This window comes from Lontra canadensis, unplaced genomic scaffold (assembly GCF_010015895.1).
Source record: "Lontra canadensis isolate GAN:19392208 unplaced genomic scaffold, GSC_riverotter_1.0 scaffold1, whole genome shotgun sequence".
NCBI lineage: Eukaryota > Metazoa > Chordata > Mammalia > Carnivora > Mustelidae > Lontra > Lontra canadensis.
The window spans coordinates 32,966,531-32,983,865 of record NW_022630995.1 but is presented as its reverse complement, the minus strand read 5'-3'; the positions used below and the strand labels follow the sequence as shown (position 1 = coordinate 32,983,865).

Sequence of the window (17,335 nt, the reverse complement as noted above, 5' to 3'; positions counted from 1 at the left end):
GGGCGGCGCGGCGGCGGCCGCCGCCGCCGCCGCGCCGCCCTTGCCGGGTTCGCCTCCCGGGCCCCCGGGCCCCGCCGCCCCCGGGGCTCCTGCCGGGCTGGGCCCGCCGCCGCCGCCGCCGCTCGCCCCGCAGCTGGGAGTGGGGTTGGGGTTGGGGCCGGGGCCCCCCGTGCTGTCCGGGTCGGTGCTCTTGGCCTCTTTGCTCTCGTCGTCCCGGGACGAGTCGGACTTCTTCCCCGAAGAGCCGTTCTTGGCCGCGGCCGCGGCGGCCGCTGCCGCGCGCTCCTGCTTGCGGAACTTGGCGCGGCGGTTCTGGAACCACACCTGGCGGGAGAGGAGAGGAGAGGAGAGGAGAGGAGAGGAGAGGAGGTGAAGCAGGGAAAGGAAGAAGGAAAGGGGGGAGCAAAGCGCGGATTAGGACGGCCCACGTTCCATTTCGGCTTGTTTTAAAGTCCAAGCGCGGCGGTACACCCTGCCACCAAGTCTGCCCCCTCCCTTGTCGCCCTTGCGTCTTCGGAGAAACTTTCTTAGGGTCACCTGAGCATTCCGGGGAAATGATTGTTTGCAGGACAGGCTAAAAGGCCCTAAAACGGAAGCCTTTATTCTGGCGGGCCTTTGCTCAGTCTGTTTCTGGAACCACCCCACAGTCGCCAAATCCCCCCACGCCGCAGGTCTAAGGTTAAACGCTAGTTGGTAGAAGGAGGAGGGGGGTCCCCGGTTTGATGCTCGCCGCCCGTCCTGGCCTTTGGGCCTGATATACCGTATAATGGGGCTCACCTGGAGAGGCGCTTTGGCCAGCTCGTGAGTGCACCTGTTTCCCTAAAAGGTTAGAGTTAGCCGCGGTTCGTGACCTTCATGGAGTCACAGCCCCTTTGCCAATGTGATCCAAGCCATAGTTACCGGGAAAATGCACCTCTACTCCATGGTTTCAAGTTAAAAGAACTTGAGCGAGGAGGCAGAAAAACAAAAACAAAAAACCCCAAGTCTAATACGGGGGCAAAGTCTGCACTCCTCCCACAAGGCACTTCCTGTCCTGCAAAAGCCTTGCTCGTTCACGTCCCAAGACCCCGAAAGTCTCTGCAGGACTACACGGGGTGGGAAAAGCTTTGCAGCTGTGCACAGATAAACGAGAGCGCGCACCCTAACCCTTCCTCGCGCACACAGTCCCTCCGAACTTGGCCTCTGTTCCGCCCTGGATCCCAGGCCCTTGTCTTTGAAAAGCCCGGGTATTCCGAACCTTCGGGAGCACCGCCCGGTCCCCGCCACCGTACCGTACCCGGCGCGGGGCGGCGAAGCAGGGTCGGTTTGTGGGCGCGCGTACCTGGACTCGCGCTTCGGTGAGGTCGATCTTCAGGGCCAGCTCCTCCCGGGTGTAGATGTCAGGGTAGTGCGTCTCTGCGAAGACCCTCTCCAGCTCCTTGAGCTGCGCACTAGTGAAAGTGGTGCGGATGCGCCGCTGCTTGCGCTTCTCGTTGAGGCCGCCGTGGTCGGTGAAGAGCTTGTAAGGAACTGGGGGGACGACAGAGGGGACGGAGTGTGAGCAAAACTGTCTGCAGCGCGAGAGTGCCGCGGAGCCGGAATGTGGGGACTCCAAGGTCAGGTAGCACTAGAGCGGCCACCGACGCCGGCGCGGGGGACTGGCTGACAGTCACTGCCGAGAAAAACCGAGCGAATTAGTTGAATACCGAAACCGGCGAACTGCGGGCTTTGGCGGGGTCCCTCTTGGCACAAGCGCCTTTGGGTGGGTTGGAAGAGCTCACTGGGGACGGCCGAGGGCCGGGACGCGGGATAATGCTTTGGTGAGGAAAAGCGAAAGAGGAAAAAAGTCCAAAAACATCAGTCGGAGCATCAGGGAACCGGGGAAGAAGTTACCCAACACTCCCACTGTTGAAACTTTTCAGTTCTCAGAAGTTGACCCTGCCCAAAAGTTGGGGGAAAGTGCTGCAAAAAAAAAATAATAATAAATTAAAGAAATAATCATAAAAATGACCAGCCCAAAAGGTGTGAGCCGCTGTCGGTTCTTAAAAAAAGAGAGAGACACTGCCAGTAATGAGCTTTACTCTTTGTTATTTAATTATTTTCTAAGCTTTACGTCTCATCGCAAAGTAAATAAATTATGCCTATCATTTTGGCAGCTTAAGATAATTTTGTTGGCGGTTCGGGTGTGACTAGGATAGTGTAACCCTGTAAGTGAATTACCCCTCCCTGCAATCGCTTCTAACGTGATAAATTCTTTCATTTGTGTAAGCAAATTTCGTTTGGTAAATACTAAACACATTTCCATTTTCAAATGCAATCAAGGCTTCCTATATACGAGCGGAAAGGCGGCTTCCTCCGCTGAGAAAGCTGGCGGTCCTTACCTGCGGCGTACGGACTGCTCTGGTGGTCCCTGAGGGTGCCGAGGCTGCAGGATCCCGGCGTGAGGGACGGGCAGCCGGACGTGGCCCCAAAAGTGGTCCTTATCGGGTTATACTGGAAGCCACTGGCCTGGCTGCAGGAACTGAAGTCAGCATAGGCTGAAGCCAGGCTCGAGGTGTCCATCCCAGCCATACAGGACTCGTAGGCAGAGGAATTGAGGTAAGAATATTCCATTTTATACATTGAAAAGGCTCTGGATGGCTCAGCCAAGTGGAAAAATGGAATAAAAGATGGGTATGGAGAAGGTGGCTGGAGTGGGGAGATGTGCACAGCTCAACGCCTGCCTCCAAACTGGCCTCCTTACTACCAGCAGAGCCTAGTTTTATGAAAAAGCCTCCTATGAGATGCCTTGTCTGAGGTCTCTAGAGCATATAGTCCTCATAATAAACTTGGCTCTTTCCACTTGGACAATAGCAAAGCGGTTGGTCTTATTGCTGGCGCTTTTTACATGACAATAACTCATCCGTCTATTGGGCTGGCACTGGGGAACTGAGCTGTCCAACCTCCCTATCATTGATTCCTGCATCTCTAATTAGAATTTAATACCACACCATTACGCACCGAGCCCCTGATCCTCCCTTCTAACCAGCTCCCTGCCCTTTAATTCAATCACACTACTTGGAAATAATGAAAGTTGGGTGACGATTCTCCCTGATCCAATTTCCCCGAGCTTTTAAGCCTTTTTAACTGATCATATACCTTGGGCATAAATTGAGATAGTGTGTGTGTTTTCCCTCTTCTTCGTCCTCTTTTTTTCCCCCCGCTTCGGTTAGGGAGAAGAAACCTTGATGTCATAGAAAACCTGTTTTGTAAGAGCGTTACACGCTCAATTTAACAACAAGCCTACCCCCCGAAGTGCATGAAATGTTATAAAGGACTGGGACATTGGCAAGACTCAGGCACCCCGTAACATAGAGTAAGTGGGCCAAGGGGGTTTATGTGAAGGATAAGAGGATTTCTTTAAAATACACCTGGTAGAGGGGGTTAAAAAAAAAAGAGCATCTTATAAATTGCATTTCTTGTCGCAGCTTAACATGTTTTTCTAGAGACTCCGCTTACACAGCTGTTTAAAAAATAAAGGCACATCTGAGTAAAGCTCTTGAATGTGACACATCTGGATTGTCTCTGCCGAGGGCTTCTTTGCAGTCCACTCTGTGTCTTTCTGCATTTGCTCAAGGTTTGCATTCTGTTGCTTCGGAGGGTCTGTGCGGTTGTTGATTTTAATTACGCCATGACTGGCAAGCGGGCATGAAGTCTCCCCAAATGTGTCTCCTCTTCCATCCCTCTCGGGCACTCTCCTCTTTTATCACCTATACTTTTTCAGGTGCCCCCCAGTCCGCCAAAGACCCAGGGCTTCGCAAAGAGGATGGCCGACGGCTTGCCCTTTAGGTTTGTTGACTGCAGCGAGCGAAATCTTTGCTCTCAAAATGCCCAGGCTCCAGGTCGAGCTCTTTCCTTCTCCAACTCCTCAGGCTCTTGGGTGCTGGCTGGAAGGTACAGACAAAGAAGTGAACAGTGATTTGTGGACCTCGGTGGCCCCATGATTTAAGCGGAGGGTAATTTTCATTTGGTTCGTTAGGCTCTAGCAGAATAAGGAAAACTATTTCATTAAACCCTTCCTCTCGGTGGACAAGAGGAGGAATGCTTAGTTGAATCGCCGGGTGGTGTAAACAAACCCTAGATATTTTATATGAATTAAATGTGTAGATAATTAGTTTTATTGCATTCATTACCCCCTTTATGTGCTCTGTAACAAGTCAGTAATTAAAGTAACAAACTCATAAAGTCTTTATAGGGGCATTTAGGCGTTCAGTGTTTGCCAAACTAAGTGGTTTAATTCGATGCTAGTGCTGGGGAGTGGATGGGCGCCCGCTCTCCACTGCCACCGTATTTTATTGCGCTCTGAACTGCAGCGGACGCCCTAATGGATTAAACAGGGACAGCAGCCCCCCCCCCCAAGCCTTGTGCTTCTCTGCTGGGTGAGTTTCAGGTTGATTTCAGGTGACGGCCATCCCCTGAACGATGGCAAGACCTAATGTCTGCAGTACAGGCAGCGGGGACCCGCCGAGCAGCCTGGTGATAGTTTTATGGGGAGGGCTGATAGTTTTATTGCAGTTGTATGTGGTACAATGCGTATTTGATAAAGAAGGGCCCTTGGTGACCAGTGCGCACTTTTTTGTGCACGGGGGTGAAATGAAAATAAATGTGTACAAGGTTGTACTGCGGCGAGAAACAAATTGCGATGCTCTAAATGGTTTTTCTTTATGGTCACCAGACAAGAGGAGAAAAGAGATGCAAACATCTGTCTTCAGTCCCCTAAGCCCAAAGGCCAGCAAAGACGGATGGGAATCCAAGTGTTCTTACAGTGGGGATTTGTCTTTATTTATCCCGTTCTCATGACTATGAATCTGCATTTAGACCGGGAGGTGGCTGTGCCCCTTCCGTGGCTACACATGGAATTTCCCCACTCTTATTTACACCTCCCACCCTTTAAGGGAGGTGGGGAATAGGTCGTCAAGCTTAGGACTGCGATTGTCCAGGTTTCTAGAATTCCTCGAACTTTTGTGTGTGTGGGGGGGGGGGTCGGTGCCTCTTGGTCTTCCCGACGCGACCCCGCTGCCCCAGGCCCGCATTCAGAGGGTGTGGATGCGGGGAGCACTGGCCCGGGGTGCACTCGGCTAGCCTAGCCGGCTCCTCCTGCTCACGCGGAATCTCCCCGCGTTCCTCTGCGGAAGAGTGACACTGTCTGGGAGGGACCCGTTTTGGCTTCCAGGCCCTTGGCTAGCCAATAACCAGGCTTACACCTCTCTGGCCGCACCCCCCCCCCAACCTACGCCCCCCACCCCCACCCAGTGCAGGCCAATTACACCTTGCATCCCAATTTGCAGATGGTCCCCAGAGGCCCCTCTAGCCCTTGGGGCGGAGGCGGCCGCGGACCCGGACTGTGAGGGGAGCTCGGAGGAGCAAGGCTTCTGCCTACAGCTCCTGAGGGCGGTGGCTCTAGAGCGACGATGTAGAACTTTGGGATTTAGTCGGTGCAGGAGGGCAGTCCCTGTGCGCAGGAGCTTGGCGTAGGGGGTGCTGTGTGCTGCTCTGCTGAGCTGGATCTGGAGGCTTCTGAGGGTGACACCGGGAGAAGCCAGGGGAGCGGGGCGAGGACTGCCCAAGGCTCCTGAGCAAGGGAGGTGCGAGGCAGCTGGGGGGTGACGGGGCGCGGTGGGATGTGAGGGGCTGGCCGGGCCGAGGCCGGAGCTGGGCACTGCCTCGCGCTCCCCGCGGCCCCGGGGGCTGGGTTTCTCCCCGCCCTGCCCGCGGCGGCTCCCACCCGCCTCCCTCCCCTTCTCCCCCGCCCAGCCGCCCCAGCCCTCTCCCCGTGGCCCCGGTCGGCCTGGCCTCTCTCCAGGCGCCCCCTGCCGCCTGGCCTCGCTGGGTCGGGGTGCTGTGCGCCTCCTTCTCTTTGTACCGGGGGACCTTTCAGCGCCCGTACCGCACGGTCGGATGAGCAAATGCGCTTGACTTCATTTTCCCCTTTGTAGGCCTTGTAGGTTTATTTTGTTCAGTGTCACCGTCCCTCTTCCCACCCCACCCCACCCCCACCGTCCCTGGCCCGTCGTCCCCTCTGTGGATCTTTTGTGGCCCGGGGTCCTGCTTCTGATTCGAAGATGAAAGGCTTGCGGGGCTGGGCCAGACCGGAGCCCCAGCCCCAGCGCCCTGTTTTGTTAGAGTTGTGCTTTCTACACGCGAGCTCTCCCCTAAAAGTTGTACCAAATGGTTAATTTAATTATTCCAACTATAGACCAACTGCTTCAGCAGCCTCCACCACGCGTCTGGGAGGAAAAAAGAAACCATCTATAAGAAATAATCTAATAAAAGTGAAGTGTAGAAAAACCCCTCCTGATTTTCAACCGGCACAAATAGAATTAGAGCTTCAGCATCCTTTTCCCAAACAGACCTTTTGTCCAGATCACAACTTCAGCCAACCAGCAATGTGTACAGTGCCTGCTATTTATTTTAATAGAGGCGGGTGGGTAGCGGAGATGGATTGATAGATAAATGACCGCATGGATAGATGGATGGTTTGATCCATCTTCCTCTGACTTCCCTTTCTTAATATGTGTACACGGTTGATTTTTTTTCCCCTGCCGATTTTCTGAATCAATAATGGAAAGGCAATGCTGTGTGGTAAAAGAAAGAAAGAAAAAAGGCATTTAAAGCACCCAAAAAAGGGGGGGGGGTGCTACCGGCATATATACCATGAGAAAAAAAAAATGTTTACATGCAACCCAGTACCAAATGAAAAAGGTTGAAAGTTTAAAAGAAACTTTTCTTTCCTTTTCTTCGCCATTCATAGGAGGGTTTCTTTTTCTTCTGCTTTTTTTCCTTGAAAGTCAGAAAGAATGTTAGAAGACAAGGAAACAAAACAGCAAACAAAATGCCATTGTATTGTAGTAGCGATTCATGGGAAAACGCTTGTCAGCCTCCTAATGCCTCACTCCTAGGAGGCTGTTTTGAGGCTGTTTCACCGCAGGCAAAGCACAATAACATGGGAATGAATAAAATATTAAATACCAGTGAGAGTTTCAGAGGAATTTTCTTTTTGATTGCTTTATTTGATACTGCATCCAAATTATCCCGGCACAGTGAGGCCACTGACTACCAAAGTCTCCCCTCAGAACCAACAGCTCTCTCAACCAGAGACTTAAAAGGCGAGATTTGTCCTTGGGTTTCTCCACAAAGATTTCTGCAGGCGGCAGCCTTTCCCATTCACCTGCACTAAGAAAATATCCTAACCGGAATTTATTGAGACAACGTTTCCCCAGAACGTCAAGCAAGCCAACCAGAGCATCCCCAAGTATGAAGATCCACGTATCGAGACCCTCTCCTAGCATTTTAGCATTTTTTTCCACATTTCCCATTTGCCTAGCAACCGTAATACACGTTTCATAATAGAAATTCTTTGTATTTCTGGTAACTAACCTCCTGGCACTGTGGGACTAACAATTATTAACTGATTGACAATAGTGCATGCAAAGCAATTAGCACAGCGCCTGGCACCTGGAAAGAATCCAGTGAGTGTTAGACACTGGGTTTGATGATGCTGGTGATGATGGTGGTGAAGACGATGAAGATGATGATGGTGATGATGATGGTAGAGTCTCCTTGAACTGCACATTAAACACTTTGGAATTTAGAGTGCATGGACCCTGTCTTTCCTAATGCGTGTTTACAATGCGTATGAAAGAGCAGGTTCTAAGATATCAAATGAGAGAAAATAAAGCAATCGGGCAGAAAATTTCTCTTTTAAGAATTTACTAGAAGACATGTATGTATAGAAGTTACTTATGTGTTTTGTCTTACTTTTTACACAATATTTATACAGGATTAATGTGGTGCTTTACTCCTGCATATAAATATTGTGTGTCCAGGGTCGTGTCACTTTAAGAGGCATCTGCCCTGAGTTGGCTACGTGGATTTGGGTTGGAGCTTTATGGCCAACTCATAGATGAATTTCTGCATTTAAATTCATTTCAGAGACACCCCATATGTATGTGCTAGCCTCCATGGAGCTGATGGGTTACAGATCTCCAGTATGTATCTTTTTAAGGACATCATCATGGAAGAGCCCTGTTCTACTTCTCTTGTTTCCCCCACCAACGTCATGATTAGCAGAAGGGGCTGCCTGTTACCTTTTTTTTTTTTTTTTTTTTTTGCTAGAGTTTGGCTAACAGTAGTAACATCTGCTGGGCTGGTGGTGGGGAGACATGGGGCATTTGATCAGAGTCACAGATGTAAAAGTGACATCTGCTTGTAACAAAGAAAGGAGAAACAAAATTAAATTAGGCAGGGAGGCCTTTCTGTCTGATCCAAAAAAGAAAAAAAAAAAAAACCTATTTGAAAAAGGAGGAAAAAAAAATCATGAGTGATCATGCAGAAGAACATTTAGGGAAAGGACAATGATTTTCCAGGCCAGCAGCTGCCTGAGTAACTAGAATGGCAACGTCCTAAGGTAGCAATGTCCTGAGACTTTGAAGGCATCTACTTATGCTCCAGAGAAAAGGATCAGGTAAGATGATTCTTCTAGGCTAAGCAGTGTCCTGACCTGTGTGATCATACAGTGGGTTGAGAAATCATTTTCAGGTGGAGGACAGAAAGAGAGTGGAGAGAATGCTTCTGAAGTTAATACATATCCCTGTATATTTAGGGATGAGTTTGGGCAAAAACAGACCTAAGAATGAGCCAGTTTTTCACTGGGTTTATACGTGTGCCTAGAAGATGGCATTTGGTGTTTAAAACTGCACAAACAGTGCCTGAAATAGGGCTCAGTTGGGGAGTAGTGTGTACAGAGAAGCAATATGTTTAACATCCTCCTGATCTTTATGCTAGGAAACCACAAGTATTACCAAGGAGCATCCTTTTATTTTTTTCCCCTATAATTACCTCCTAAATTTCTCCCAAGTGGAATAGATTATGATAGCTTTATATAAGTTAATTTCACAATGGTACAAATCACTGAACCAGATTCCCTCAACTTCCTACTTCCCAGTCTATAAACGGATTGATACCTGTGCCCACTTGCTTCTCCATTGTTCCCTACTGTATCCGGGAGGGAAGCCTTGTCTAACCTAAAGCCCATCCTTCCACCATGCTTTACAGTCCAGTCTCTCCCACCGGCTTGGAGACCTTACCCAATTCCTCTTCTTAGGAACCTTCAGACACTCATGCTCATCTGGGTATATCCTGCATCATATAAACATGCTCAGGCTGCACTCCTACTCATAACTAACCAACAAACACTATTTTCTTCCTTGACTACACCCTTACCACCACCGCCATTTATCTACCTCCTCTACTTTACAGTCAAACATCTTGAAAGAGTAGTCTGGTGTTCTCATTCCTTCTATTTCTTTATGTCCCAATCATTCATAGCTTCCTCTGACATGGCTCCCACCACCATCACACAAATTAAACCCTTTTCATTAAGATCACCAAATCCATTGGGGATTTTCCGAGCCTCGACTTACTTTAATGTGTAAGTCAATAGGGCTGCTTAAAAAAAATAGTTTCAGTTCTCTGTATTTCTAGGCACATTGTATGATTTAACTTCCCTAATCCTTAAAAGTTAGATGTGGCCCTATGACTTGCTTTGAGTAATGAAAATTGAAGGGAAGTCTATAGGGTGACTTCCAGGTGGAAACCTTCAGACTTAGTGTCTGAGTCTCTACCTCTGTCTTTTGCCTTGTTTTATGGCAGCTGACAGATTTCAGGTGGTGGCTCCTTTATTACCCTCATTCCGGAATAAGGATGCCATAGAGAAGAGGTCCCAGTAGACTCATAATGGACCTGTAGTTTCTTAGAGTGAAAAAGGAAGGATTCTGAAAGGGGACATCCTCTATTCTAGGTACTGAAGAGTGAGTAGGACTGAGCAAATAAAATGGTGGTAAAGTAGAAGAGGAGAAAGTTGCAGGCATAGGAATCAGCGATCATCAGTGACTCAAAAGCCAGAGAATGTGGAGTGTTTGGGAATCTATAAATAGTTCCATTTAGTTTTTTGTTAGAGCAGGAGAGATTCAGGGGATGGGGGATCCAAAGAGGAGTGTGATGGGACGGAAGGTAGGAGAGATGGCTGGAATCTGGTCCTGCGGGACTATGGCTGCAGTGGAGTGGGAATTGCGGGGAGGGAATGAGGAAGTGGGGAAGCCAAGAGATAAAGGAAGAGGCTTAATCTAGGTAAGAAATGATGGATACGTAAGCAAGAGAATAGCAGTGTAGAATGAAGAGAGATAAAGGGATTCGAGAGATGTTATAGAAGTAGAGCCTTCGGACAGGCGGAGTACACAAGCTCCCCTATCTGAGGGCAAGATCTTTGCTTCTGTTACTTGGGTCAAGTGATCCTCATTAACATGCTTCTCTGTGTTGGTAGCACTTGATGATAGTATCAACCCTTCACTTGTCTGACCCATATTTATTAAATACCTATCCTCTGATGTCCTAGAAATCTGCAATTCAGAAGTGTTCAGGCGTTGTCTTGAAAGCTCATTTTTCAGATGGAGAAAACCCAAGGTCTACAGCCTTCTGGGGGGGGTGGGGGAGGGAATTACTGGACTGATGGTTGGGCATGCCTTTGTTGGGGCACTGCATTTGCAGGGTCTAGATCTCCACCCTGGACTGGCCATTAGACCAGTCATTGCTCAGTCTGGGGAGAGGTCTTAGTGGCCTCAGGAATTGGGATATAAATTTGTGAGGTCCTTTTAAGTCTTAACATCCTCTTAATTTATTATTATTATTATTATTATTTGGGGGGGCAGGGCTCAGGAATCTCTTCAATGTATATTTCCATATGAAAGAAGGACCATAAGGGGCAGTGTGTTTGGTGGGAAATGGAAGGACCTATTTAGGGCTCAGGGAAGAGTGCAACAACATGAACAGGGAAGAGGAGAGCGACTGTCCTCTTTCTCCATTCTTTACATTAAGGTCTCAGAATTTTGTTCTCTGGGAGTATTTTCAAAAGAAGGTGCCAAGAGCCAGATATCACAGAGGGAAGAAGCACTGAAGGTGAAATAAAGGACATTCTAGAAGTGAGAGCAGGGGCACCTCGGTGGCTCAATGGGTTAGGCCTCTGCCTTCGACTCAGGTCATGATCTCAGAGTCCTGGGATCGAGCCCCACATTGGGCTCTCTGCTCAGCAGGGAGCCTGCTTCCCCCTTCTCTTTCTGCCTGCCTCTCTGCCTACTTGTCATCTCTGTCTGTCAAATAAATAAATAATAAAACAAAAGAGAAGTGAGAGCATCTATTTTAGGTGGCCCTTCTCTCTGTCGCTGCCATCACACTTAGTAGGTCACTGTTTCCCGCGCCCACAAGGAAAGCAGGCCGAGTTCCTGAGACGCAAGGGCTCCATGTTGCCTCCATGATACACAGAACTAATTCCAAGAGAACGGTCTTACATTTCACTCAGCCCAGGGAGCCAAATGAGAGTTGTGTTGGAAGCAGTGGCGTTGCTCATGGTCTTGAACTGCTCAGCCTTGAAATACATATAAAAACGCAAGAGGATTCTAAAACTTCTAAAGATATTTTCCTTTCTGGGTTTTCAAAAGAGCTTGCTGTTGTTGTTGTTTGTTCATGTCATTTTGCTTTATTTAGGAAGTTTGTGGGGTTTGCCAGTAATATACTGCAGCATCATGCATTTTAATGTGAATTTCAGCTGATTCAGAATTTAGAAGCAAACGTAATCCAGTGTCAGGGACAGGCACCATGTGTCCTAGACCTTAGGAGCCAGAAGACAATAAAATGGTTACAGTGATGCATGCTTGTAGTATTTCCCCAGTTAGATATAATGGAGAATATTAATTTTCTTTTTAAACATACGACATTTCTTCTCTATCCCCCTCTGCCCCTTCCTCTTTTCTCCCTTTCTTTCTCCTATTTGTTTAAGGTTCTAAGTTCCACTGCAGCTGACAGAATGATGAGGCTGAGTGTTCTAATCACGAACTCACTTCTAACTCTCTGGCTTATTCATAAACCTTCACCATTTGGGATCAGGCTTACTGGGGAGGAGGAGGACAAGACATTTTTTAAAGAAGAGGCAGGGAGGCTGCTAGGAGGGAAGTGGGACAAATAATGGACAAAACACCGCAGTGAGTCATACAAGAGACTACAGAGCAGAGGCCAACAGCTTTAACCCAAACCCCAGGGAAACCTCTTGAAAGAACACCGTTGACTGCTGAGAGGTGAGCCACAAAGCACCAGACAGCCCCAGGCTGGGGCCAAACCGTGCCCTTCCGGAGGCTGAGCTGAGGCCAGAGCAGGTTTCTTTTTTCTTTTCTTTTCTTTTTTTTTTTTTTTTTTAAGATTTTATTTATTTATTTATTTGACAGAGATCACAAGTAAGCAGAGAGGCAGGCAAAGAGAGAGGAAGAAGCAGGCTCCCTGCTAAGCAGAGAGCCCCATGTGGGGCTTGATCCCAGGACCCTAGGATCATGACCTGAGCCGAAGGCAGAGGCTTTAACCCACTGAGCCACCCAGGTGCTCCCAGAGTCGATTTCTTGAGCATGGCTTGGTCACACTCTTGGGCCAAGTCCCTTATTTAACAGCTGCTGGGCAGCGATCTTCTCACCATCTGCTGAAACTGCCTTCTACAGAGGGCATCACTCCTTCTGTCCCCTCATCTCTGTCCACAGAGAGAGGGCAGAAAAACCCTCCAGGGAGGTTCATGATTGCTCCTGGGAATTGATCAGGTCAGAGCAGATGGCTCCCAACAGAGAGCTGGCCCCGGGTGTCTTCTTCCTATTTTTATGTCTAATTACTTTTCCCCTCTTATTTCAAAGAAATAAATATCTATTTTAGAAAATGTTATGGAATGTAGTCCTTAAAAAGAATTATTCTTGTGAGGTGCCTGGGATCATGCAGTTGGTGAAGCATCCAGCTCTTGGTTTTTTGTTTTGTTTTGTTTTAAGATTTTATTTATTTATTTGACAGAGAGGGAGAAATCACAAGTAGGCAGAGCAGCAGGCAGAGAGAGAGGGGGAAGCAGGCTCCCTGCTGAGCAGAGAGCTGGATTCCGAGGACCCTGAGATCATGACCTGAGCCAAAGGCAGAGGTTCAACCCACTGAGCCACCCAGGCGCAGCTCTGGTTTTGACTGTCTGTTGTGTTCTCAGGGTTGTGGGATCGAGACCCAAGTCAGGGCTTGAGATTCTCTCTCCCTCTGCACCTCTCTTTCTCCCTCTCAAATAAATAAATAAATCTTTTTAAAAAAGAATTTTACTTGGATTTCTTATGTAACTTTTCAGTCTTTTTTTCCATATGAATATGTAAATTTTTAAAAAATGGGAACCATTCTCTACGGACTGCTTTGTGATCTCCTCTTCCCCCTAAATTATGTATCATGAACATCTTCTGTTTTGTTGAACATTGAATTTGCTTCTAATTATTATTATTATTAAAAGATTTTATTTATTTGACAGAGAGATACACAGCCAAAGAAGGAACACAAACAGGGGGCGTGGGAGAGGGAGATGCAGGCTTCCTGCCAAGCCAGGAGCCCAAAGTGGGGCTCGGTCCCGGGGTCCTGGGGCCATGACCTGAGCCAAAGGCAGATGCTTAACAACTGAGCCACCCAGGCACCCTAAATTAGCTTCTAATTATTAAAGTATATTTTAAAACACTGCTCCGGATACCCTTTTAGCTAAATCTCTGCATATCCACATGACTTCCTTAGCGTGCCTCTTTAAAAGTGAAGTGATCAAAGAGTACATATTTTCAAAAATGCTTTGGACACATGCTGCAAAATCGCCTTCCAGAAAGGTGGTACCAGTTTCTATTTGCAGAGCAGAATATGATGGTATCTGTTTTCCAACACTCGCTAACATTGTGTAATACCAGTGAAGGATGTTTACCCACACTCTTCCTACTGTGCTATTAGAAATGAGCAAAAATCTGGGCCCCTGGATGCCTCAGCTGGTTAAGCATCTGCCTTCAGCTAAGGTTGTGATCCCAGGGTCGTAGGATCGAGTCCCGTGTTGTGTTCCTTGCTCAGAGCAGAGTCTGCTTCTCTCTCTCCCTCTGCCTGCTGCTCTCTCTGCGTGTGCTCTTTCTCGCTGTCAAATAAATAAATAAAATATTTTTTAAAATTAAAATAAATTAAGAAAAAAAGGAATCTCTTAAGAAAGAGGAGAGGCTGCCCAAAGAAACCATCAATTCTATGCAAAAGAAGGAAAGCAGGAACAGGTCATTTTAAAGGACAACAGACAGGAAGAATAGAATCAAAAATGCCAGAGTCCAGCTTTATTTATTTTTTATATCTAATGATGACAAAGAGGTCTCTTTCTTATGTTTAGAAAGAACTAGATGATAAAAGTGATAAATTTACCACTTGGGATTGATTTTTTTTTTTAATGTTGGGAAATGATAAAGAACACTGAATAAAACACCAGGTTTTACTCTTCTTTTCTGTCACATAGAAGGGGCTTCAGAATGGAAACTGCGTGAACACGAGCACCAGGGACCAGAGCCTTGTGTGGTCAGAGTGCTTGTGAAAAGTTCCAGCCATCTTAATGAGTTCTGTAAAGTCCCTGTTCTGAGTGCCCAAGAGAACTCGCCCAGATCGCCACACCATTTTCGGTGGGGTCTGTAGAATCATAGAGGATGAAAGAGGAAACAAAAGCTGCTCTTCTGACAAACACATTTTCAGGAAAAGAAAGAAAGGGGGGTCTGAGAGCAACAGACTGCTAGACTCAAGAATTTCAGGGAAAATTCTAGACTAGATGTTAAAATTATGATGGGGAGTGTCCCTCATACACAAAGGAAAGAGAACAGCGTAAAGAAGACGTTGTGTTCATCCAGAAACGACAATGATCACCTCAATGGCTACCCCACTCCCCCATTCTGATCACCCCCCTCCCATGCCCTGACTAGATTATTTTGAGGTAAATCTAAGACATTTCCTTCTTAGGTATTTTAGTATTGGCTCTAAAAGATAAGAACTTTTCTAAAAATACATAAGCACAGTGCCATCATCACACCAACAATAATTTCTTAATATCTTCATATATCTGGTGTTTGATCTTCCCTAACTGTCTCACAAAAAAAATTTTTTTTTTAGTTGGTTTGAGTCAGAATTCAAACAAAAATTCAAACAAACAAAATACCCCATGTTTGGTTTTTGTGCCTTTTGAGGTTTTTTTGACCTATACATCTCACCCCCCTTATTTTCCTCCTTATAATTTATTTACTTATTTGTTTAAAGATTTCATTTTATTTATTTGAGAGACAGAGAGAGAGAGAGACAAAGAGACAGAGCATGGAGCAGGGAGGGGCAGAGGGAGAAGACTCCCCGCTGAGCAAGGAGCCCGATGTGGGGCTCCATCCGGGGCTCGATCTCGGGACTCTGAGATTATGACCTGAGCTGAAGGCAGACGCTTAACTGACTCAGCTACCGAGGCGCCGCCTTCCAATCTATTTTAGAGGAAAATGGCTCTGACTTACTGTAGAACGGTAAACATTCTAATTTGGCTGACGGTCTTGGCTAATCCTAACCCTTATTATTTCCTGTGAACTGGTAGTTGGACTGAGAGTTTTCTTCAGACCCGGATTTGACTTCTTAGCCAGGATACTCAGAGGTGGCACCGTTCCTTCCTACTGCACATAGCAGGAGGCTGGCTGTCTTTTGATGATGTCAGGTTTGATCTGTGGGACTGGGATATTATCACCTAGAAGCATACATTATAAAGTTCCCATGAACTTGTTACCATAGTGATTTTAGAAGCCATTGATTAGTGTTGCCTTGATTACAAGATTTCATTCATATAAAGTGGCGAAAATGGTAATATCCTAATGACATCATTTTGGGGGTCAATTTTATTATTTAGAATACTTCTGTAAAGAAAAAAAACCCTCGTTTATCAATCATCAGATACTTAAGATATGGTTGGTATAGTCAGGTTTAGCTGATCAAGATAAATGCTGAATTCATTACTTCTATTTACCGGTTTTCAGAATAATGACCTTCTTGCTTAGTGTCCTTCAAAGATCATCAGTGGAGCCTTCTGTCTTGTTTGGGGGTTGGGTTTTTTTTTTTTTTCCCCCAGCATTATGAACTCATCAGTCTATTTTACATATTTTCTTTCATTTCAGTGTTTATTCTCATTTGTGTTCAAATTACCCAAATTTTGACCAGCGGAAGCGTCCTGGACTTGTTTCTCAGTTCTTTTGATAGGGCCCGTCAAAAGGAAAGCTTCTTTCCTGGCCGATACGACAAAATGTCCCAGGCTCATTTCTTACACTCTTCTCCTCGACCTGGTATCAGGCATTTCTCCGAGGAGTCCTGGTCCTTTTTAGTGGGAATTGGTATTTAGAGACCACACTGTGGGCTCTAGATTGGATTTTGGAATGAGTGATTTATGAGTTTTTGGGAAAGGAGGCACTGGTCAGTAGGCACCAGGGTCTAGTTGAATTAAAGCCATCATACATTTATTAAATGAGACATGGCTCGTTCTAGATGAGGGAAAGGAGACGGAGCATAAACAAACCACTGGGACATGGTATTATGTATAAAGAGGTTTGGGGAAATAAAGTAGGCCTGAAATAATTGTGCCAGGAGTCAAGGACTAAAGCTTCTGCAAGAAGGGGCATCTGAGCAGTAGAAACATTCCTGCAGGCAGGGGGAGTGGAGAAAGTTCAGAGCCGAGAAGTAACCTGAATGAATCCACAGAGTGAGCAAGAGTGAACGCACGCACGGCATGTTTGAAGAAGACTCAGATTTGCTTCATTTCCTGTGACAGGGACAGTGGGTTCAGACAGCCTCCAACTGCAGCCGACCTAATGCATCTGGACTCCAGCAGAGCATCTGTCCAGGCCGATCCTGAGATCATTACGGACAAGATGGAGAAATATGGACTAAAGGACAGGACTATTAGATGAATTAACAACAGTTAGGTGGATAAACGAACCCAAAGGATGCTGATTAGTGGATGGATATTGGCGTAGAGGATGGTCTCTAGTGGAGTGACACGGGGCTCTGTCTAGGTCAACAATTTTTTCCTGATGGTTTAGATACAAGTATAGAACAAATACTGAACGGATTTGCAGATTATCTGGGTCCTGGGGGGGTTAATGAGCAGTCTTAGTGACAGGGTCTGGATTCGTAGAGATATTGGCAGGTTGGACCTAGGGAGGTCAAATTTCTAGGGATGAATGTAAATTTCCACAGCTGAGTGAAACAAACAAACAGACAAATAAACAGTCCCAGAAGTGCACGTGCGTGCACACATACAGACATAGGAGAAGCACGGTTAGTAGACTGCATATGGAAGAGATTTAAGAGTTCAGTTTGCACATGTATTACTGGGGTGCACAGATAACAGCAGAGTGCCCAGCATGTGGTGGGGGTGCTCATCCATGCTGAGACGGTCAGATCTCTCTTG

The 17,335-nt window shown here is 46.9% G+C and overlaps 1 protein-coding gene across 1 annotated transcript in view; it reads right to left on the bottom strand.

Moving 5' to 3' along the window:
• The window catches only part of PHOX2B (paired like homeobox 2B), a 6,845-nt gene extending 4,244 nt beyond the window's left edge, over positions 1-2,601 (bottom strand). The window contains exons 1-3 of the mRNA XM_032837406.1: positions 2,361-2,601; positions 1,322-1,509; positions 5-324 (exon numbers count right to left, since the gene is read on the bottom strand). Coding sequence (XP_032693297.1) covers positions 5-324; positions 1,322-1,509; positions 2,361-2,601 — 749 coding nt within the window. The remainder of the gene's footprint in view (positions 1-4; positions 325-1,321; positions 1,510-2,360) is intronic.
• Between the last annotated feature and the right edge of the window lie 14,734 nt (positions 2,602-17,335).